Source organism: Tursiops truncatus, chromosome 1 (assembly GCF_011762595.2).
Source record: "Tursiops truncatus isolate mTurTru1 chromosome 1, mTurTru1.mat.Y, whole genome shotgun sequence".
NCBI lineage: Eukaryota > Metazoa > Chordata > Mammalia > Artiodactyla > Delphinidae > Tursiops > Tursiops truncatus.
The window spans coordinates 178,377,037-178,399,067 of NC_047034.1; the positions used below are offsets into that span (position 1 = coordinate 178,377,037).

General features: G+C 56.4%; 1 protein-coding gene across 1 annotated transcript in view; it reads right to left on the minus strand.

Moving 5' to 3' along the window:
* LOC141278795 (calmodulin-binding transcription activator 1-like) overlaps nucleotides 1–22,031 on the minus strand; it is a 193,653-nt gene that overhangs the window by 160,426 nt on the left and 11,196 nt on the right. The window contains exon 4 of the mRNA XM_073805330.1: nucleotides 21,297–21,368. Coding sequence (XP_073661431.1) covers nucleotides 21,297–21,368 — 72 coding nt within the window. The remainder of the gene's footprint in view (nucleotides 1–21,296; nucleotides 21,369–22,031) is intronic.

Sequence of the window (22,031 nt, forward strand, 5' to 3'; positions counted from 1 at the left end):
GGGGAGTGGGTTGCTCCAGCCCTACTCACTTGGATGACAAACAACACCGCCACCCAGGAGGTTGCCTCGCACCTTTCCAACTGGGCGACCCACCACGTCACCCGTGGGGAAGGCACCCCTTAGCCAAGTGGGAGAGCACCCCATCGTCTGCTCACCTCCTGGAACCAGCTGGTTGTCACGAGCTTCCAGTTCAGAAGCTCAAACCAAGCTGGTGAAAGTCCAACACTAACAATGTCGACAAAGAACTTCGCCGGAGACACGGATTGGACCACAGCGTGCATCTCTGTTTGGTCGGAACACAGAGGGCTCGCAGAAGGGAGCACGTTAAGGCTCCATTTTCCATCATGGAACCAGTAAACAAACCCGGAGGAAGAGCTGCCCGTCACCGAGCTGGCTTCCCGACAGGAAATGGTATGAGTGACTTCGTTTTTAAATATTATTATCCTCTTGAAAGCAAAAGATAAAGGACGCCTTGGAGTAGCCAAATTGCTTTGGCTCAAAAATCATTTTAAATACCATTTCCTTTAACAAGCCTACTGCCTGGGCAACGGATCAACGCTATTCATTTTAACCTTTCTTTTCAGTAGAAAAAAAAGTCACTGAAGTGCTTGTAATTATTTAGCTTCCTCCCTTTCTCCCCACCCAGATACGTTAACTAATGACCAAAACAATGCATACCCAAGGCCTATTTTAAACAGTCGAACATATCAGGGACCATTTGCCCTCTGTGTCTATTCTAAACCCAAACATGGGGGATTCGGGGCTATTTTGGGCCATTCCCAGAAAGTGCTGGAAACAGCCTTCCCCTCTTGCTTGTGTTTGTGAAAGCAATAAGCTAGAGCAGGTGCCCAACCTGGCGCTTAAGATGAACAAGTCTCCCTGAGACGTCTTTATGCCCTGGAAGGATGGAGCCAGTCTACCTCTGCCCGGGGTGGGTCAGGCTCAGAACCTCAGGCAAAGGCAGGTGGACCTCTTGGGATCCCATGCAGGTGGAAGTGCTAGAAATAAAAACTTGGAGGATTTCAGATGTGTGGATGGGACGTGCGCTACGGTCTCCTTTTTGTTTTGGAAAGAAAATAAAAGGACTTTCCATTAGGTTATTTGCAAACAAACAAACAAGCGAAACATGCACGTGTCCAGAGTAAATGACATCCACAGAGGAAAGCCTGAGCGGGTGGAATGGATCTGAGTTGATGGGTTCTCGCTTGTTTGGGTGAAGAGATACGTGCACGGAAGGAAGTGCCTTTGCTACTGAAACAGGAAGGTCTGAACTGCTTCTGGCTTATATCCTTGCCTGGAGGGCTCAGGGTCTCCCCAGGAAAGAGTGTCCTAGCCAGGTGAGGGCGGTACCTCCACCTGCAGTGCCTTAGGAGGCCACGTCCACCTCCAAGGACCTGGCTCAGGACACCCTATCCTCACAACTAGATCAGAAGCCCCCTGCGGGAAGCAGAATCTTGCAGCACAGACCCCAACAGGAAATGGACTCACTTTGGCACCAACGCCTCTGGTCCCACCGGCCCCTCACCAGGTGGAGAGGCAGCTTTTAATCCTGCTCTTGGTAATTACGATTTCGGCTTCATTGAGGCCAACTGTCATGCTTCCTGGAAGATCGATACTCGACAGAGTGACTGCCCATTTTAACTTGCATCTCTTACGGAAATAAGCTCTCAAAACTGCCCAATGAGCAGATACGAAGCCAGGAAGCCCAGCAAGGGAAGCTCGACAGCAGATGTAGGAGGGGAGTCTGATTCTGGGCCTAAGGGAAGAGCTATTTACCCCCGTAGCCCTCTGCGACATTAACCAGGACGCCGGGTCACTTGCAGAGGAGAAAGCTTCCCCTGGGCAGAGAGGCTGGCGGGGTAGGGCTTCGCATTCAGATGCCTGGTGGGGCTGGCCCGCGAGGTCCAGCAAGGAGCATGTGAACTTTTCCACTGGGACCCAGGTGCCGTCTCGTAGCCGCTGAAAGTCGCCCCGTGTGCTGAGCAGCCAGGAACAAGCTGATGACGCCAGAAGCCATTGTCCCTTCTGCTTGGGGGACCAGGCATGGAGGAGTGTGCAGGGACACGTCGCCACCTCTTCTAGGTCACGGGATGTCAACCGAGGGCCCTTGGGGTGGAAGCCGCCCTGTCTGGCCCTGCAAGGGCCCAGGAGGACCAGAGGGGTGGGGCCTGGGGTCGCCCCACCGACATACCAGCCTCGGGAGGATAGCTCCTCTCAGAGAGTCTCCACACGCGAAAGCCTGTGTCAGCAAAATGCATACATCCAGGGACGTTCTTTGTTTTCCAGAGGAATCCCACTGGGCTCCCGTGAGCATGTGTGCTCTGTGCCACCCCCGGACTGTAAGCATCCAGAGGGCAGGGTACCCACCTTCCTGGTCATCCCTGTGTCCCCAGCACCTGGCACGGTGCATTGATGCCTGAAGAGAGAGCTCCTCTGGCACATTTAAAAACAAGATCTCAGAGCCTAGCAGGCGGCCCGGTGACCCCGGGTGGAGCTGATCTGCGGATTCTCTAGGGATAGACTTACCAGGCCCTGACAGCTCTGTCCTTCCCCCACAAAGACCCCAGGAAAGACCCCGTGGCTGTGAGTTTATTTGAGCTCTTCTGGACGCCGCCCAGAGAGCTAAACAGGACAAATAGGAGACTGGCTGGGGGATGGTAGGGTGTCATTGTCATCTCCCAAGCTAGGGCCACCATTGAGGGGGGCCCCCAGAGACGGGAGGGACTGCCACAAGGCCACGTGGAAGGGCGAGCCAAAGGGGCCAACATTTACTAGCGCTAAGCTTTCTGTAGGCGATTTCACGGAACCTTTACAAGGTCCCTACAAAACAAGTCTCATAACACCCATTGATAGATGGGGGAAACAAAGGGCCAAGAGAATAAAAAATGTGCCCCGGGTCATGTGGTTGGGTGACCAAGGAGAAGTGTCAATAGTGGAAAAAGGTCAGGAGCCCCCCGCCGTGACTCGGGCTCCGATCATAGACAGCCACGCCCCTGGGCCCATGCCTCCCGCCTCCTGGCACCGGGGATGGACTCGTCAGCACGCGGTCAGCGGGCAGGCCTGCAGCCGGGGCTCTACGCAGGGGCACGTGCGGCAGGCGTCTGCAGCACGGAAGGCAGAACACGGGCAGGCGTGTGATGGGTTTTTCTTGGAGGAATAAACACTCCCGCTGAAGGTGTGCATGAGTGAATGAACGAATGAATGAACGAATAAGGACAGAAGGCTTCCAGCCTGGAGCCTCGGGAAAGCAAAAGCACGTTCTGGGCCTCTGCTGCTGGCATGAACTGATTCCTCCAGTCCAGAGCTGGGAATACAGGGTATTTCCATGATGATGAACCAGTCCAAAGTGTGCACTTGGACCTGATTTCCAGCAACCCCAGAGGTGAGGAGAGCTGGTCACACGTGTAAGGGAATCTCCAGGACCAACATTCCTGGGGTCCCCTTAGTCACCCAGAAACAGTCCTTACTAGGCTGTACCAACAGTGCTGGCCAAGTGTCAGGAAGGGGAGGCCCCTGCCCTGGGGTCTGGGCCAGTGAGCCCTGCTCTGGACCATGACCTCTAACCCCAAGGCTGTGAGTGTGGCTGTTGAGGGGACCCGGCCTCAACATGCTCACAGGAGCTCTCGGGTTTGTGGACTGGAGAACGCACGTTCAGCTGGGAACCGTTTTCTGGCTTCTGGCCAGGCATAGGCAGGAGAGGCTCGCGGGATCTGTGGTAGGACAATGCAGACAGCCGCTTAGGGAAACAAAAGCCATCCGGACCTGGGCAGAGGCCCTGGGCAGGCCTAGCAAGGAGCTGACAGCTTTTTCTTTTCCTGTCCTCTTCCCGAGAGGAGGCACAGGTCTTCGGTGGCTTGACCAAGGTGGCCCGTCCAGGGGAAGGCACGTGGGTCTAGGCTTTGCCTGGCCGCAGGGAGGAGCTGCGGGACACGGGGCGGGTCCAGCACCCCCCGGGCCTCTGTTTTCCATCCTCAGGGGGCATTCCTGTGCTTCGTGGGGCAAGAAGGGGAAAGGGGGGGGCGTGTCGCTCCCCCCTGCAGTGTCTCCCCCTCAACAACTCTGCAGACTCTGCACCTCCACAGATGCTCCTGAGGGCTGGCAAAGAGGGAGATTCTCCTGCCCAAGACGCTCGCTTCTTATTGGCTGTGTCCTTTAATGGCCCCGGAGGGAGAGAGCTGAGCATCGGGTTAGGGGCCAGAGTGATGCCCCAGAGGACCCTCTGCAGCCGCAGGTGGGACCAGCTTCCCCGCAGCTGCCAACACTCTTCCTCTCCCGGGGCTCCCACACCGACGGCTGGCAACAGCCCTCCCTCGGCCTGATTTTGTAAATGTGGTGGGCTTTTGACCCTTCAGAGCACTTTCCCTGCATCTGCCTCTGGTGGCTGCTGGATCCGCATCCCCGGCTTGGGTGGTCAGAGCGGCAGCAGCGGCAGCAGCGCTGTGTCCGCTTTGCCCGCTCCGTCCATCTTCCGTGTGGCCCTGCGCAGGCTGCTGTCAACTCGGGTCACGCAGAGAATGCGGCGGGGTCACATTCACACAGAGCCGTGGCCGCAGCTCCGCTTGCAAACTGTGCACCCGCCACCCATACCGGCCTTTCAAGCCAGTTTCTGAGAGAAGCGCAGCCTGCGTGGTGTTAATACACAGTGCATAAAAACCTCAGAGAAAAAACTCTCGTTTCGTGGAGCATTTTGGTCTTTGAGGCAGGACCTGAGTGCCTCCTTTCCCGCGCTCGGTGGAGATGAGGTCAGGGCACTACACCTGCAGGCTGGTCCTTCTCAGGGGGTGAAGCATCTCTGGGTGTGCGTGTGTATCCGTGCATCGGTGTGTGTGTGTATCTGTGTATCCGTGTATCTGTGTGTATGTGTGTGCGTGCATCTGTGTATAAGTGTGTGTATATGTGTGTGTATGTATGTGTGTATCAGTGTGTGTGTGCGTGTATGTATGTGTGTCTGTGTGATAAGATGGGCAGAAAAGCTGGGTGCACAAGGCCAAGTTGCAGTTTCTGGTTCCACCCCTCTCCCTGGGTCCCTTTGTCCCCGAGGCTTGAAGAGTGAAGCTGGGGGGTGATTTGAACTCTTTAGAGTGGGTGCTGGAGACCAGGGTCTGCACCCACCCCAGCCTGTACCCCAGCCTAGCAGGGGCACACCCGGCACTTGGGCCCAGCCTCCACATGGCTGTGGAGCTCCAGATCTGTCCGCGGAAAGGCTCCGGTCACCTGGGCCAGGTTGAACCATGACTGCCTAGAGAGAGTCAGATGGTGGATGGGCAGATCCCAGAAGAAAAGCCAGGTTTTCTAGTCCCCACTTGGTCACCACAACTGTTTTGCTCCATGGGTTAACCCGAGGAGACTGAAGAGCAGGTGATAATTGCTGAGGGGCCTTGTGCATTTGCTACAGCAGTGGAGAACACCTGGAGGGGCAGCTGGCTGTGCGTCAGAGCACAGTCATTGCTACCACAGATTCCTCTTTATTGAGCATGTACTATGTGCCACGCATCATGCTGAGTGCTTCACGCGTGTTGGGGCTTTTTTTTTCCCTCCCAACAACCTCCAGAGGCAGGTACTATTATCATCTCCATTGTGCAGGTGAGGAAACTGAGGCACGGAGAGGTTAGGTTACTCCCCAGGGGAGTACCAGCAGAGCTGGGATTCGAACTCATAGCCTGGGTGTGCTGGGAAGGCAGGCAGGGAAGCCCCTGCTCCTGCCTCGAGTGAGAGAAGCAAGATCTTGAGAGCAGGACGGTGCCTTGGGAGGTGGAGCCCTGGGGAGGAAGCAACTTTAACCATGAAAGTGGGCATGGGGGCGCGGGGGGCCGGGTAGCCTGGGTTTGGCATTCCATTGGAAGGTCTGGGGAGCTGTGACAAACACAAAGGGGACAGAGACCACCCTGGAAGCAGGCCTCAGATGCCCAGGGAAGATGTCATTTGGCCTCAGAAATCTCCATGGTGGCAGCTAACTTGTCCCCGTGGAAACTCAAGTGGGAACCTCTGTCTTTTACTCCACAAGGCATGAGCCTTTGTCGCGGGCAAGGACTGGGGAGGCCCAAACAGGTCCTGTGACGTGGGACATGGGCTTCGGTTCCCGTGTCTGTGCTACACAGAGGTGACAGTGGAGTGCTGAGCCGGCTTTTGAGAGCTGCTTGTTAAATCTCCAAGAACGTTGTAACCAATGGACGTCAAATAGGAATCCTGAGCTCAGCTACAGTAGGAGTATTTACACCATGGAAATTGGCAAATGTTACCCATGAGGAATTTGTTTTTGTGCCCTGCTGCCCCCATGCCCGCCCCCGGGAGCTGGTTGTTAAACATTTACCAGCATACCACTGCATTATGGGACAACATCTCAACACCTACAAAAATCTGGCCATCTCTCAATCGGCCACACCAACTGACGGAGCATTTGTGCGTCTCTTTCCCAAAGAGGCGATCATCATGCCAAACAGGGATTATATGCCAACATCATTTCTGGGTCTGAAAACGCGACCTGTTTCTGGCAGAAGGGTCTGTGATCTAATTAAGCGCGACCCAGGCTGATGCTGTGAGCCTGCATCCTCTGATCAGACACCAACGGCTGGCGACTGCGTTGCATGCCTGGGGTTAAAAGGCTGTTAAAAGGCTGTGGGTCACCCATAGTCTCCACGTAAAGGGGTGTCCCAGAAAGAGGTGTGGCCTGGCCGTCGGGAAGCGGGGTTCAAGCCCAGCTCCTCCCGTAACTCAGGGTGCCCCAAGGTAAGTCTTCCAAGCTCCCTGGGTAACAGCTTTCCTATGCAAACAAAGGGGTAGGGCCAGCTGGTCTCTGAGGCCTTTGGGGCTCTGCTCCCAATGAAGCTGAAACCTCTCAAGCTGAGTGGGGCCTGGCCTGGTGCCCGAGGAGCCCCTCCTGCAGAGTCAGGGTCACTCCCCTGGACCCCCCTCCACCCGGCCGCTCAGAGCCTCACAGGGTCCTGCCCCCGATGCTGACCTCAGAGCCTGTCCCGCCTCCAGCCCCCAGGGACCCTCCGGCTGCTGCAGCTCTCTGCCCCGTGCTGTCCATACTGCTTAACTTTTCAGGAGCCGGGACTGGCTGAGGAGGCGCCATGCCATTCATTCCTGGGCGTGGCTCCAACCCCTCTCATCTCCCCAGCCACCGCCAAAGACAGCGGCTCCCAGGAAGCAGGGAGCGGCAGTGTGTCAGGAAGCATCGCCGGGGCTGTCAGCACGGTGATGCCTGTCAGGGGGTGGGCCTCGTTCCCCCTCTCCCCTGGGGCGGTGCAGCTGACTGCTCTGACATGCCCCAGAGAGAGGGGGTGTGATGGGGCAGGACCCGCGGGGACACACAGCAGACTGCAGCTGCGGATGCGGGCACACAAGGGCTGGGGGCTTAGTCCCGCGCAGGGAGGGCGTGGCCCGGAAAGGGTGGGGCTGAACTTCAGGGTGCGGGGGAGACCTTGGGGCAGGACTTCTCAACCTTAGCTTCCTAGAGGCAATGGAAGGATCTGGATCCAGGTCTGGGCAGCTCTGGAGACTTTGCTGGAGTGAGCTGGGACAGGCACGTTCCACGGGGAGCGTGGACCCGGGCTCAGCAAAGGGCTTCGGCTGTGAATGCCAGACACAGGGGCATGGCCGAGGCAGAAACTCTGCTGATGGTCAGGGAGGGAAGGACCCAAGGCCGGGGCTCTGTGGGGTGAGTGCAGGGTTTGTAACATTTGTGGTAACAATAACCACAGTTTGCTGAGCGCTGGCCTGTGATGGACCCAATACAAAACACTACAGAATTTCTGAATCCTTACGACAGCACTGAACCACTTTCTCGGTGAGGAAACTGAGCCCCAGGTTATGGGTTCTGTGACCCAAGGTGTGGCCCAAGCCACAGCTCCACGTGGCTTCAGAAACAGGGTTAGAGAGACTCACAGACGTAGAGAACAGACTTGTGGTTGCCAAGCGGGAGGAGGCATGGGGGAGGGACGCAGTGGGAGTTTGGGATTAGCAGACACAAACCATTATATATAGAATGGATAAACAACAAGGTCCTACTGTATAGCACAGGGAACTATATTCACTATCCTGTGATAAACCATAATGGAAAAGAATATGAAAAAGAATGTGGATATATATATATATATATATATATATATATATATATATATGTATAACTGAATCACTTTGCTGGATAAGAGAAATTAACACAATACTGTAAATCAACTATACTTCAATAAAATCAATTAAAAAAAAAAAAGAAACAGGGTTAGAACCCAGGTCAGCACGACCACCAAGCCCTTGGCCTTTATAGCTGCTTCAAAGCTGGGCGACTGGCAGAGAGGCCCTTTCAGGCCTCCCTGGGGCAGAGGCTCGGCCTCCTGGGGAGCCTGGTGGCCTTGCCCACCGGGGGAAGGGACTCTCCAGTGCCTCGCTACAGGCAGAAGGCTGGGCCCCGGTGCAGGCGCCCACCTCTCGCACACGCCTGGCCCAGGACTGGGGACATGGGGGTAGCACGGACCCTGCGTCATCTCTCAGATGAGCTGGTGGTGGCCCTGGTACACCGAGTCTAGGGTCTTGAGTGGCTGGGCCTTCTCTCTTCTGCTTGGTCAGGCCTGAAGCAGGTGCCAGGGTCTGCGATGATTCAGCCCATGACTAAGTGAGCACTTACTACCTGTAAGGGGCTGGGCCAAGCCTAAGGGGAGCTGACACCTTGCAGCTGCCATGGGGTTGGCTCCACTTCAGAACAGCAAAGCCCTCTTGGGCTGTCAGATGCACCCTGATAAGCCAGCAGGGCTTACATTTCCTGCCCCGGGATGACTGGAAGTGGGCCTTGGCGATACATCCACACAGGTATGATATCAAAACCAGTCATCGTGAGAGGAGGACAGTACAAGTGCAGGATGTTTGCAATGCATTTGAAATTAAGAGACCAGCATCATAAAACAATCATGTGTGTGTGTATATATATATATATATAGCTATATCAAAACCTCGTGGTAACCACAGATGAAAAAAATCTATGACAGATATACACACAAAAAAGAAAAAGGAACCCAAACACAACACCAAAGATAGTCATCAAATCACAAGAGAAGAGAACGAAAGAGGAAAGGAAAAATAAAGACCTACAAAAACAAATCCAGAACAATTAACAAAATGGCAATAAGAACATACATATCGATAATTACCTTAAGTGTAAATGGATTAAAGGACTGGTACATATGTTGTCTATGGATCAGATCACCTCAGTGACAGAGGGACGTGGGCTCCCGGAGCAGCTGTGTCCTGCCACCTGCCCTCAGACTTTAACCCAGACAAGGGACCAGAGTTGAGGATGCCCCCCAGGGGTCTCCTGAAGCCCCGGCCCTCCAGCTGCAGGGAAACAACAGAGAGGGCAAAACGAGACCCACGGGAGCTAATTTCTTTGCAACAGACAGCCTTTTTCTGAGAACTCTGTCTTCAGGTTAAGAAAGTTTTTAGCAACTCGGGATCAACAAACCTTTCTGCTCTGGATTTCCCTCTCCAGCCTCTAAGCTAGCCTCCCACAGAATTCTCAAGTCTCATGCCCCCAGGATAACCCTTCCAGGGCGTACTCTCCAAACTAAGGCTGGTGTAAAGAGCGAGGCTTCAGGAGGGATGGCGGGGAGGAAGGAGAGGGGTGTGCTGTCGGAAGGTCCCAACCGTCCTGATCTCTTTACCAAGTTCTGATGCTTGTCCTTGTGGGGCATAGCTGGGGCCTGGGCACAGCCATGGGAGGGTCTGGGATCATCCCCAGGAAACGGGGACCCAGCCCTGAAGCCGCCTTCTGGATGTGGATAAAGTCTATTCACACCCACCCAACACACATGGACTCCGGTGCCAGGCATGGTTCTAGGCGCCAAACACAACCTAATGCCCCTGCCCTCGAGGAGCTTACTTCTGAAGGATGGGGGTGGGGCAGGACGAGAGACAATGAATAAATAACACAGTTGATGTTGCAACAGAGTGGACGAAGCACAAGAGGTTTCGCTGAGTGAAAGAAGCCTCACCCAAGAGTACTTGCTGGGGGACTTCCCTGATGGTCCAGTGGGTAGGACTCCGCCCTCCCAGTGCAGGGGGCCTGGGTTCAATCCCTGGTCGGGGAACTAGATCCCACACACCTGCCGTAACTAAGAGTCCACAAGCCGCAACTAAGAAGCCCATATGCCGCAACTGAACATGCCACAGCGAAGATCCTGCACGCCGCAACTAAGACCTGGCGCAGCCTAAATTAAAAAAAAAAGTAAAGAAAAACAGAGTACTTGCTGGACGATTCCATTTGTATGAAGTTCTAGAACAGGAAAAACTCATCCATGGTGGAAAAAACAGGACAATGGTAACCTCTGGGACATGGGCGTGGGGACTGACTGGGAAAGGACAGGAGGGAACTTTCTGGGGTGATGGTAATAGTCTAAACCTCCACGCGGGCTTGGGTTCTGTTGGTGCGCGTATCGATGGAAACGCATCAGCTAGTATGTTAACATTTGTGCCTCCAACTGTTTCATTGTGTGTAAATTTTCAAAGCAAAAGAAAAGAATTGCACTTTAAATATTGAACTCTGGTTACCGACATGTGTGCTCTGCTCCAGTACGTGTTGGGGGAGGTGTACTGTTGTCTGCAGCTTAGTTTGAAATGCATGAAAAACAAGTAAGTCGGATTTCTGGAGAGATGGACGTGTAAGTGATAAAACAATATAGCAAGATGTTGAGAGAGTCTGGGTGGTTGGTATAGGGTGCTTGTAAAATTCTCTCAACTTTTCCGTTTACCTTAAACATTGGATAATACAATGTTTGTTGGGGGGGCAGAGTGGTTTGCAGGAGAGAGAGGGGAAATTAGGTGGGGTGTCAGGAGGGGCCACTGCACAGAGGGCTGAGTTTAAAAGTAAGGCGCTGACTGGTGAGGTCAGGGTACAGCTATACATGTGGGAGTCATTGGCATAAAACTGGCATGTGAAACTGTGGACTCAGGTGAGAGGACCCAAGGAGACGGTGAAGACAGAGAAGGGAAGGCCTAGGAAGCTCAGGGACATTCCAAGATCTAGGGCTTGAGGAAAAGGGATGCGATCTGTAAAGAACGAGCAGTGAGGGAGATAGCCAGCAGCAGGAGAAGAGAACATTCCAGAAAGAGGGGATGGCCAACCTTGGTAAGTGCTGCTGGGAGGTCCGAAAAATGAGGGTGGCAGTGAGGTGACCTTTGGGTTTTGCAACGCAGAGGTCACTGGTGAACTGGAGACAGCCCCATCATGGCACGGAGGAAGAAGAGGAAAGCTGGAGGTGAGGGGTGAGGAAAGAATGGGAGGTGGGCAAGGGGCTAGGATAACCAGACACATATCCAAGGAGGACACTGGTGCGTCCGGAAAAGGAGAGGGGAAAGCTCCCAGGAAGTCCTGTCCATTTGGGGGGTGGGGTGGGGATGGCAAGAAGTCTCCTTCTGGACCCCCAGAACACTTTCCTGGGAAGAAAGCAGATGAACTGAGGGGGAGGTGAGAGGAGGAGTGATGTCTGTGTGTACCTGCGTTTACCTGTGCACACCTGTGCACACCTGTATTCACCTGTGCACACCTGTGTTCACCTCTGCATACCTGTATTCACCTGTGTACACCTGTGCACACCTTGTTCACCTGTGTATACCTGTGTTCACCTGTGCACACGTGTGTATACCTGTGTTCTGTGCACACCTGTGTTCACCTATGTTTACCTGTGAACACCTGTGCATACCTGTATTCACCTATGCACACCTATGTATACCTGTGTTCACCTGTGTACACCTGTGCACATCTACGTATACCTGTCAAGCTAAAACTATTTGTAGTGAGTCTGGGGTGTGTCTCACCTGGGAATACCTGCATCCTGGAGCCACCGAAATAGTAACGGTGGTAAAAGCAGTTATGATGTGATGTCGGGGGACCAGAGTCTACAGCACCCCCAAGGAGGCCAACTTCACGAGCTGGGTGTCCCCGGAGGCCTAAGCGAGTGCTGACGTCCACACATGGAGCTTGTCACCAAAGACTCGCATTTTCCATTTCACTCTACTAGATGACAACGGAATTTCATTCTTGGCCCTTTGAGTTCTTTCAGAAGCAAAACAGAAAGTGTTTCCTTGAAGCAAACTTTTGTCTTTTGCTTTGGAAACCACACTTTCCCCTTTGCTCCAAAGAAGATTAGGATATCAAGGACAGAATGTCAGCTGAAGATTACACGAAAGGATAATTAAACAAAAGCCCACATTATAAGCCACCTAGAAGGGAAAGTAAGCCGCTTTTGCCTTCTCCCCGTCTTTGAAGGATGTTCTGTCGAAGGCGAGCCGGAATTGTTTGGCTTGATAAATAAAGATAGTAACCAAACTGTATCGCCCATTGTTCTGCCTTTATATTAAAAGCAATCGCTTAGCCAAGCTGATGACACACACCATGGAGGCATAAACCCCTCTGCAGACGGAAGGATTAAGAGGCTGACAAGGTCTGGACACTAAGACTAATTAATAATTTCCATCTCTAAGGAACTGCAGCTCTGGCAGCTTCGTTCTTCCTCCGTCTCCCAGCCTGGCCCGGGCAGCCCCGTCCTCTAAGGGAAGGACAGAGGGTTTCAGGATGGGACAGGATAGACGGTGGTCAGTCCCAGCGGGGCAGAGAGCCGAGGGGGCCCTGGGGAAATGGCTGCAGCAGACAGACAGCTGGAATGCGGAGGGTGCTTCTCACTAACCGAGCAGAGACGCAGAGTAACTTAGGGAACCGGGTTTGCCATCACCTGGTCGCATCTGTTAGATGAGTATTTTGCCAATTGAAAGGTGGTCTGGATGGGACCTTCTCAGGGGACACCCCTCCCCAATTATACCCACCCACCCAATCCCCTGGAGCAAAAATGGCTGGAAATAGTCACAACAGAGGGATGAGCCAGCCACCAATGCCTAGGGCCAAGCATGACCCAAGATCTCTGTGGGCATTGGCTCAGTTCATCCTCCCGGTGACCCCCAGAGGGAGGTATTTCATGCCTATTTTATAGACACAGACTTAAGATTCACAGAGATTAATTCACTTGACAGAGTCACGTGGCTAGGTGAAGGCAGAGCTGAGTTCAAATCCAAACCGTGGGCCTGGAAGGACCACGGGTCCAGGGGTCCCAGCAAGTAGCCAGTGGGAAGCCTGTCCGGTGCCTACAAGTTCTCCCCCATACTCAGGAACCCCCTCGTCCACAAGGTAGGGGCAAAGCATCCCACTTCCCCAGAGGCTCCAAGAGCACAGACAGCCGCGATTTGCAAGGTGAAGTTCAAGTAGCTGAGACCTATCACAGGGACTTTCTGGGTTGCTCCCCCTGCAAGGTGACCAGTGCAAAAGCCAGCCACCCGGGCACGCCCCTGTCCCCGAGGAGGGGACCAGGATGAGAGAAGCTTCTGGAAGATGCCCATTGACTTTCCATAGAGAGGATAATGGCTGCTCTGGGGGGATATGTTTTCTGGAGGCTTAGGTGGTACAGCAGAGGCTTTGGCATCGTAAATTGCAATCAAGCAAAGATGTCTAAGAAGGAACTAATATCGGCTCTGCTGCGCAGCCTTGGCAAAGAGCCTGAAATCTTAATGGAATTGAGCAATTTTTTGCATAGTGCCGTAAATTCCTAGTGTCTACCTTATCTTCTCATCACGTTCTTCAAGGCACATTAAATGGAGAAAGAAGAGGAAGCTGCTAGATAGAATAAAACCGGAACAAGGAGGCAGCTCCAGAGAGACCTGTCGGAGACCACAATTCATTCCCACACGCGCCTTCTCCGTCGCAAAAGGCCGTCACCACTTGCTGCTTGTCTGCTCCCGTCTCTGCGTGTAAAAAGCCTCCTGGTGGCTTATGAGCTGAGGCTCTGGTCTAATTACCGGTCCCGCAGCCCTGCTCCATTTTGCATGGTCTCTGCCCTGCTCCAGCCAGCACCCCCCACTCACCTGTCCTCCGGAGCCAACACCCCGTCTGGAACCCTGTCCTAGTATCCCTGGCCCCCCCTGCACTTCTCTCCAGATTTTGTCCATCTCCAGAATTAGCTAACAACACAGTCGCTTGCTGGGCCATGGCAGCCCTGGCTTACAATGGCTATTGTTACTGTTGCTGATAATAATCATGACAAGGATGAAAGGCCACTGCTCTCACTTCAACCTGGAGGGGCTTCCACAGCTGTGATGAATGTTCAGCCTCCGGTCGGCCGGCCCCAGCTCTCCTGGTCTCTTCTCCTGGGCCCAAGCAGAGATGGGGTGCATGTTCTCCCCTTACGGCCCCTCCAAGTCACTTGACTGGCTCCAGGGCCTGGGACACCTGTCCTGAGGCCTTCTTCTCAGACAGCCCCGTGCCTGGTCTGTGGACCTGGGGTCCCACACATTCTTGTCACTGTACACTGTGGCCCAGGCCTGCCACGTGTCAGAAAGGGCATGGAAGAACATCCCCGCCCCATTCTTCCATCTTTGAGCTCACCTCCTCCAGGAAGCCTCCCCTGACCACCCAGCCCACTCTATGTCCACTTCTCTGGACTCACCGCATTGATGGTTTCCGGTATCACCTACTAGGCACATAAATTCAGGGTCAGAAATGACTTTGGCGCCACAGGGTCCTTCACCTGCCTCTCCACACAGGAGTTCTACCCAAATGCTCTGGGCCTGGAGGCTCCCTTCTCTGTGCTGTCCACTCCCTAGTGGGCTAGACAGAGGTCACTGTCAGCTGGGGAAGGACAGCCAAGGGTGTAGGACAGAGATGCAGCATCAGACTCTTTTGTCCTTCTTGACATGGGCACCGACCCCTAGAGGTTAACACATCCAGGATCCATCAGCTACTCCCCCTTCTCATCTCTGCTCCTGCCCCGCCCGTGCCCCTCGGCCCGGGCACTGTGGCCTGTGAGCTCCAGAGGATGGGGCCGTGTGTCTTTAAAGGGCCTGGACAGGGCCCTGATTACCCTAGTCTTTGGGGGTCCCAAATTCTCCTCGACCCCCGTTTTCCTCTTCTGAAAAAGTCAGGGCGAATTTGCCCAGTCCTGACTCCCTCCCAGGGCAGCCGTGAGAACCAAAAGAACTGGACCTGGAGTCCCCACCAAGTGCCAAGGGCCACCCAGTGCCAGGGCTGTGCTGTCCCTGAGCCTTGCACCCTCTGCCCCAGCCCAGCCCGTACGTGGCATCTGCCACATCTTCCGTATGGGGTCTGCAGGATGGAGCACAGAGGGTCCGGCTGGCCGGGGGCGTGTTCCCCTCCCCACCAACCCAGGCCCGGGGGCCAGGGACTCCTCAGGTACCAGCTCGCTTCTGTTACCTGAACCACGTGGGTCAAAATGCCCCATTTGGGACAGAGAGTCAGCCTGACCGCAGCGCCTCTGTCACTCTAAGCCTGTGAGGGGTCATTCAAGTATTTTTACGAAGCTATCATATCTTCCATTAAAAAAAAGATGAAAGAGAGAGAGGGAAAGAAAGGAAGGAAAAAGGTGGGGGGAAGCTGTCTCCCACGTCTCAGGGCTGGCCTCCTGGTGGAGCCCAGCTCACCCCGAGTGGAGATGTCCCCCCATTAGGATAAGCCTGGAGACGAGGGGTGAGTGCAGACGCCCTCTTCCAGCCGCCCCGCTGGGAATGCTGGTCCCGTCTGGTGACCCAGCTCACCTGCAGGCCACGGTCCCAGGTGACGCCACGCTTCCAGATAGAGTGAGGGGGACGATGGGGGGGGGGCACATGGGTTGCAAAAGAGCCGATCATTCCCCAGATAGATTTCCAGTCATTTTGGGTGGGTAGTGGGCACAAGGGACATTTACAGCCATGACAGTGTCCCCACTGCAGAGGAGGGTGGCAGGAAGGAGCAGAGGTGTCCTGACCATTCCCGCTTTTGGTGGGGGCGCTGTGAGAGATGAAGGGAAGATGCCAGGTGGGGATCACAGGGCTCCCTGGGGGCGTCAGGATGTGCCCTTATAGGTCCAAACTGGTACTGACGGCGTCGAGCTGTCCATCATCTATGGAGTGCCTGCCGTGGGCCACGAGCTGGGCTCCATTGTCACGTGCTCTGTGTTTCATGTATAGGGAATTCTCACAACAGTCCTGGGCAGTCCACGCCATTCTCATAACCATTTTACTGATGAGGAAACTGAGACTCAGAGAAATGTGCTCAGATGCCCAGAGTCAAACAGCTAATGAATGTTTCCCTGTGTGACCCCAATCCCACCACTATAAGAGGTTCGAACAAGATCCCAAACATCTGCCCGCTGATTGCTCCGGGTGGGAGCGAGAATGGCGGCCTCTGGGCCACGCGGCAGGGGCCGGGGGTTCCCTCTGCCCAACACGCCCACCACCTCACCTCACCCCAACTTTGCTACTTGAGGGAAGCGATGAGATCGGAGGCGCCTTCCTGGGGAGCCTCAGAGGCACTTGGCTCAGAGAGAGGCCCTCACATCCACAGACAGGTCTGGGGTCGACGGACAGAACCATATGCTGAGGTCCCGTGGGTGTGGTGTTGGGAAATGTCCCAGGCCCACGCTGGGGCCATAGTCCCAGGTCGGGAGGGGAGGCCCTGAGCCCACGTGCTCGCTCCCTGCACACTGCAGACGAATACGGCGCTGCTCAGCTGCCTGTGGGGAGGCTAAGGCCTCGTTCAGAGGTGAGGAGGCCCCAGGGGCACTGGTGGCAGGAGAGGGCCCTGAAGGAAGGTGGGGCTCCCTCAGGACAGGCTGGTGTCCAGGCCTGTCTCTGGGGCAGAAGCTGAAACTGGACCGTTCGCTACGATGGCCCCAGAGGTGTGCAAAAGGCCTTCTCTGGGGCCCGCTGGACTGTATGAGACATTCAAGACCCCTAACCCTAACCCTAACCCAAACCCTAAACCTAACCATGGCCCTAGCCCTAACCCTAACCCTAACCCTAACCCTAGCGCTAACCCTAGCCCTAACCCTAACCCTAGCGCTAACCCTAACCCTAACCCTAGCCCTAACCCTAACCCTAACCCTAACGCTAACCCTAGACCTACCCCTAAACCTAACCCTAACCCTAACCCTAGACCTAACCCTAACCCTAGCCCTAACCCTGGGAGGCCTTGGGCCACTGCCTCCCCCAGGCAGCTGCCCTTTAAGTCCCTTCCTCCTGGCAGGAGAAATGCCCTCCTCCCAGGGGCCCTGCTCGGGGGGACCCCCCCCCAAGTCCTGGTATTTTTGCCTCGGGAAAGCCTGCTCTCAGGACGGGGTGGGCAGAAGTTGACCACGCTGAGGGTGAAAGGCCAGCTGGGGGCCCACAATCCAACAAAGGGGTCTAGAGCCTCAGCTCAACCCCCCAGGCCTTGCGAGCCAGGTGGGGAAGTATGGCTCTCACGGGCACTTGTCGGGGAGCCTGGGCTCCGCCCGAGGAACACTGGGGTCTCCCTCCTGCCCTGGGCAGCGAGTCCTCTGGCTGAGGCCTCCCTCCACTCCAGGGTAGGGAGCTGTGCAGGGCCAGCGCAGCCTGGAGTGAGCGCCCTCGGTAAGCTGGCTCTACGCCCGCCGCCGCTGCACTCTTCTGCGCTGCCTCTGTACCGTGGCACTCGGTGGAGACGAGGCCCCTGCACCCGCTGTTCCTGGGGGTTCTGGGCTGGCAAAGCTCAACGTCAGGCAGGAGGTAGGGTGTGGGGTTGAAGGGCAGCTGCCCCTCCGTGACTGCACGGCCTGGGACCAGGTGCTTGAAGCTGTCTCTAGCCCCTCCCTATAAGAAGGGTAACAATGGCAGCCCGGGGAGAAGAGACGGGCGCCCTGGGAGCCTGGTCTTCTCCCGGGTGACCCGGGGGCCCGTGGTGCGGGGCCGGTGCACTGTCTGGCCCAGAGTCAGTACCCGGGGTGGCCGGGTGCCAGAACTTGGAACCCAAACGTCTGCCACTCTCAGTGATCCAGGAGCCCCCAGTAGCGGGGTCCCCCCAAAGCCCCAGGGTCCCTGTATTCGCACAGCAGCACTCAGAGGCCTGCAGGCCTGTGTGTGAGCTGCGGGGTGGTCCAGGGAGCAGCGCCCGCTGCCTCTGGCCCCGCGAGCTGGTCTCAACAGACACGCAGCCCCGAATGAATGGCGGTGGCAGACACACAGGACACACCCCCTGCTTCACTTGAGCGTGGAAAACATTCATTAAGCATTTTAGAGGACAAGGGCAAAAAGAAAAACACTCATTAGAAGCAGAAATAGTTTCCAAATGAGCCATACAGAATCTGCTGGCAAGTCTGGCCTGACGTGGGGGCTTGTCCTCCTGGGGGAGCGGGCAGGGGGAGGAACGCACGGAAGGAGGGACTGTGGGGCCCCAGAGGGGTCACAGAGGGAGGCAGGAAGGCCCGAGCCAAAGCACTAGAAAATCCCAAGAGGAGAGGCCACGGTGGCAGAGACGGAGGCCGAGGAGCCTGGCTGTCTGGCCCAGCGTCGGAGCGGCCCAGCCTGCAGGAGGGGCTGCACCTCCAGGGCCCCAGCAAGGCTCAGGGCCTGGGAGGATGCAGTGATAACCATGTTCAAGGCCACGGGAGGCAGAGGCAAGAAGGAACCTGATCCCAGCCCGGCTCCATCGCTGACCGGCTGGGCGACCCTTGGCCTGACCCTGCCCTCTCTGGGCCTCAGCGTCTATCTAGGAAATGCAGCAGTGGAGCGTGGGGCAGCCTATAAGGGCCCTGCCAGCCGTGACACATGGAGCCCTCAGCGGGGCTGCCGATGCGAGGAGAGGAGCTGCGCACCAGCGGCAGCGGGCGCTTCTCAAGGCCCCAGGGCCGATTCCCCAAAGGCCCTGTAGAAGCAGCCTGAGCTCAGGTCCTCTGGGGTCTCGAGATGCTGCCCGTGCAGGTGCCCACGTGGTGCCCACGGGGCACGCCAATGACCTTAGGTGCCATGGCTGAACGGGCTTCAGTCCCTCCACTCTAGGGGAAGGCTCTGGTTCCTCCGTGTCTGCCGGCTCCAGACAAGTCCCGGAGCTCCAGGCTTCCGGGGGCGGGACTTGCGAGGAGCTAATTGCCTTGACTTTTCTCCTTAACCTCCTCCTGCCCAGAGCTGACCCGGAAGCAGGAGCCCCCCGCCCGTGTACCTTCCCGCTTTGTCACCTGCTCACAGAAACTCGGGGACGCGGAGGCGGGGGTGGAGAGTCAACTCCCCAGGGACCCGGAGAGAAGCTAAAGATTCAGATTAGCCCTGGAGAAACCAGATCTGTGATCCCGGCCTTTGGGGAGACTCGGGTTCCCCGCCAGCTGGAAGGTAACAAACCCAGACGCACACGAGTCACCCCAGGTATGTCTCCAGCACGCAGCGGCCAGGATCGGAGCACCAGGGAGGGGAGGGCTGGGGCAGAGGAGCAGCGGCCCCCCACTCCTTGCGTGGCCCCAGAAATAAGGCAAGGGCAGCCCAGGCTAAGAGGGACTTGGCTCAAGGGGCCTGCGTGAGTGGAATCCAGGTTGGGGAGCAATCGGCTCAGACTCCAAGGCGGCCCGGTGGCGTCTGAGTCCCGGGAAGGAGATCTACCGAAAGCCACAGGTGCCTGAGGGAATGGAGGCGTGGGGGTGGGGAGAGGTCTGGAGGAGAGAGAGGAAGCAGCCTTGGAGAGCCGACAGCTGGGGCTGCCCGAGGGGCGAGCTGGCAGGAAGCTGGCCGCGGGGGTGTGCCTCCCTCAGGAGGGCAGCAGCCAGGCTGGGCAGAGAGAGCAGAGCAGAGCGCTGTTCTGATGGGGCCTGAAAGCTGAAAACACCAGCGTGGGACCCGAGGGGGTGGAGGTCCAGGAAGGAAGGAGCTCACAGGGGCTGCTGGAGGTGGAAGTGTTTCTCTGGCAACACAGAGGTGAGAAAAAGGGACTAAGGAGAACGGTTGTGTCCTGGAGACACAGGGACATGTTCTAACTGCACCAGATCTCTGCTGTCAAGGAGGAGCCCACTCCCACCTCCTGCAGCCACGGAGAAGACCCTTGACCAAATGGCAAAATGCCTTGGGTCCATTCTTATTAATAAGACCTGGAAAGTAGCATCCCAGGATTACACTGAAGGTCCCTTTCACAAGGACGCAGGGCTGAGCAAGTAGAAAGGCAGGTGTTACCACGCCAACCTCCAAGGGGGACAGACCCGGGAGACTATAACGGGCAAGGTGTTGGGGAAGCCGCGTCTGCAAGTCAGCACCTCGTCTGACGGTCTCAGGTGCCACCCGCCGATGAACTTGAACCACAGACAATTGTTTCTGGGAACTGAGGAGAACGGAAGTGTATGGCGGCGCGGGCAGGGGGTTGGTTGGGGGAGGTGAGGGCGAGTTGATGGACAGAGGGCCTGGTCTAGGTGTGGACACTGCGGCAGCCCTGTGCCCAGCAGACACCTTCCAGGCCACCTTCCCTGGGACCAGCAGCCCTTCTGCACTCCATGGCATGTGCAGCTCTCTCCTCTCAGAACACGTGCCATGAGCATTGGCGGGGGGCTTGCTTTCCCAACTGCTGGACCCCTCCCAACCGCGTCCCCCAGGTCAGGGAGATCCCCAGACCCCTGAGGCCCAGGCTAACTTGGATGCAGAAAGTGAGACCTCTGGGGGGAAAGGCCAGAGGCAGCAATCCCTGGGCAGAGGCAGTAGGAAGAAGTTGGAGTGATGCTGCCGGGGCCCCCCGGGGATGTGTTCTACAGAGAGCAGCTGCAAATCAGAGGTCGAGCTTTGGAAAGGACCCAGGTCCAGGCTCGCTGGGCAGACCCCTCAGACCTTCCCACTCACAGCAACACCTTCCACGTGCAAGACGACCACCAACACAACCAGTCGGCTGTTGGCTGGGCGGCCTCGGGGCTGTGCTCCAGCACCATGGACAGAGATCTGGGAGCCAGGCCTCCCTGGGAGCTTTGGCGACTGGGTGGCTCCTCCACCCCTTTCTCCATCCTGCTCCACAGCAGACATCACAAATCGATTACAGAGCTCCTTCCCTCTGAGCCAGGAGCTCCTGGTCTCCCAACAGCCATCCCAATCTATCCAACTACAACTGGCACGACTCTGGGAGCTGATTCTCCACGTGTGCTGACGGCTAACCCACATGCGGTTTTCAGTGCAAAGGCTTTTCTCAGTCAGGGGCAGGTTGCCCACCCAGGCTTTTTCCTGTCCTCAATCAGAGGAAACTGAGGCACCCTGGAAGCAGCTGGCAGGATGGTATCCTCATGCGGCGGGCAAGGACGCCCCCCACCAGGCTTCCTCCCCTTGCTGGCATCTGACATCACACCGGGTCGGCCCCGAAGCTGGCCTCAGCGCCACACGCCGACATCCCTAGGAAAGCTGGCCAGGGTGCCAGGGCCTGGGACCACCGCACGCAGGAGCCCCACCCCACTCAGCTCCCTCCGCAGACCCTTCCCCAGCACCGGAGACGGAAGAAGAATCCAGTCCCAGCCACCTACCTGAAGGAGCCAGTAGCACCTCCGGTGGAAGGTGGGGATGATGGAGGAATGGACATAGCAGCCGTACAAGCACTAGGGAGAGAGGAAAAACGAGAATTCAGTTGGAAAGAGGGAAGGAAGGGAGGAAGACGGCGCAACAGAGAAGGGGCAAGAGAGGGCCGCGGACGCTGCCACCACCCCAGGGAGACCGAGGCGTGGGCGCCTCCGCATCCGGCTCCAGGACCAAGGCTAAGGTCTGGGGCACACCTAGGAAGCACAGCTGGGAAACGCCAGTGGGCAAACATGGATGGACAGCTGGGGTGCTCGCCCTTGTGAGGGCCATGGCGGCACGTGGGAACCCGGAAAAGCCAGGGGCCACAGGAATGCACAGATGTATACATTTTGCCTATCATCTGAGGGGCTGGGGTTTACCCTGACGTTCATGCATAGAGCCTGGGTTAAGACCCCTTGGTGTATGGGGAGGGACGGAATTCATTCAAGCACACACACACTCCAGACCTTTCCCAGCCAAGGAGGGCCGTCCCTGGCAGCACTGTCTGGTAGGAGCTCCAAGGCTGGGGGGCCAGGGAGGGGCAGCACTGCCTAGGACTGGCTTCCAGAGTTTGGGACCCTTTGTGCGCACCCCGACTTGCTGGTTTTTATTTACAGTTTTCTAGTCACATTTGTGTTTGTTCCAGTTATAAACCTGCATCTTTTACAGATGGATTTGGTTTTAGAAACCAGCTAGAGTCAGAT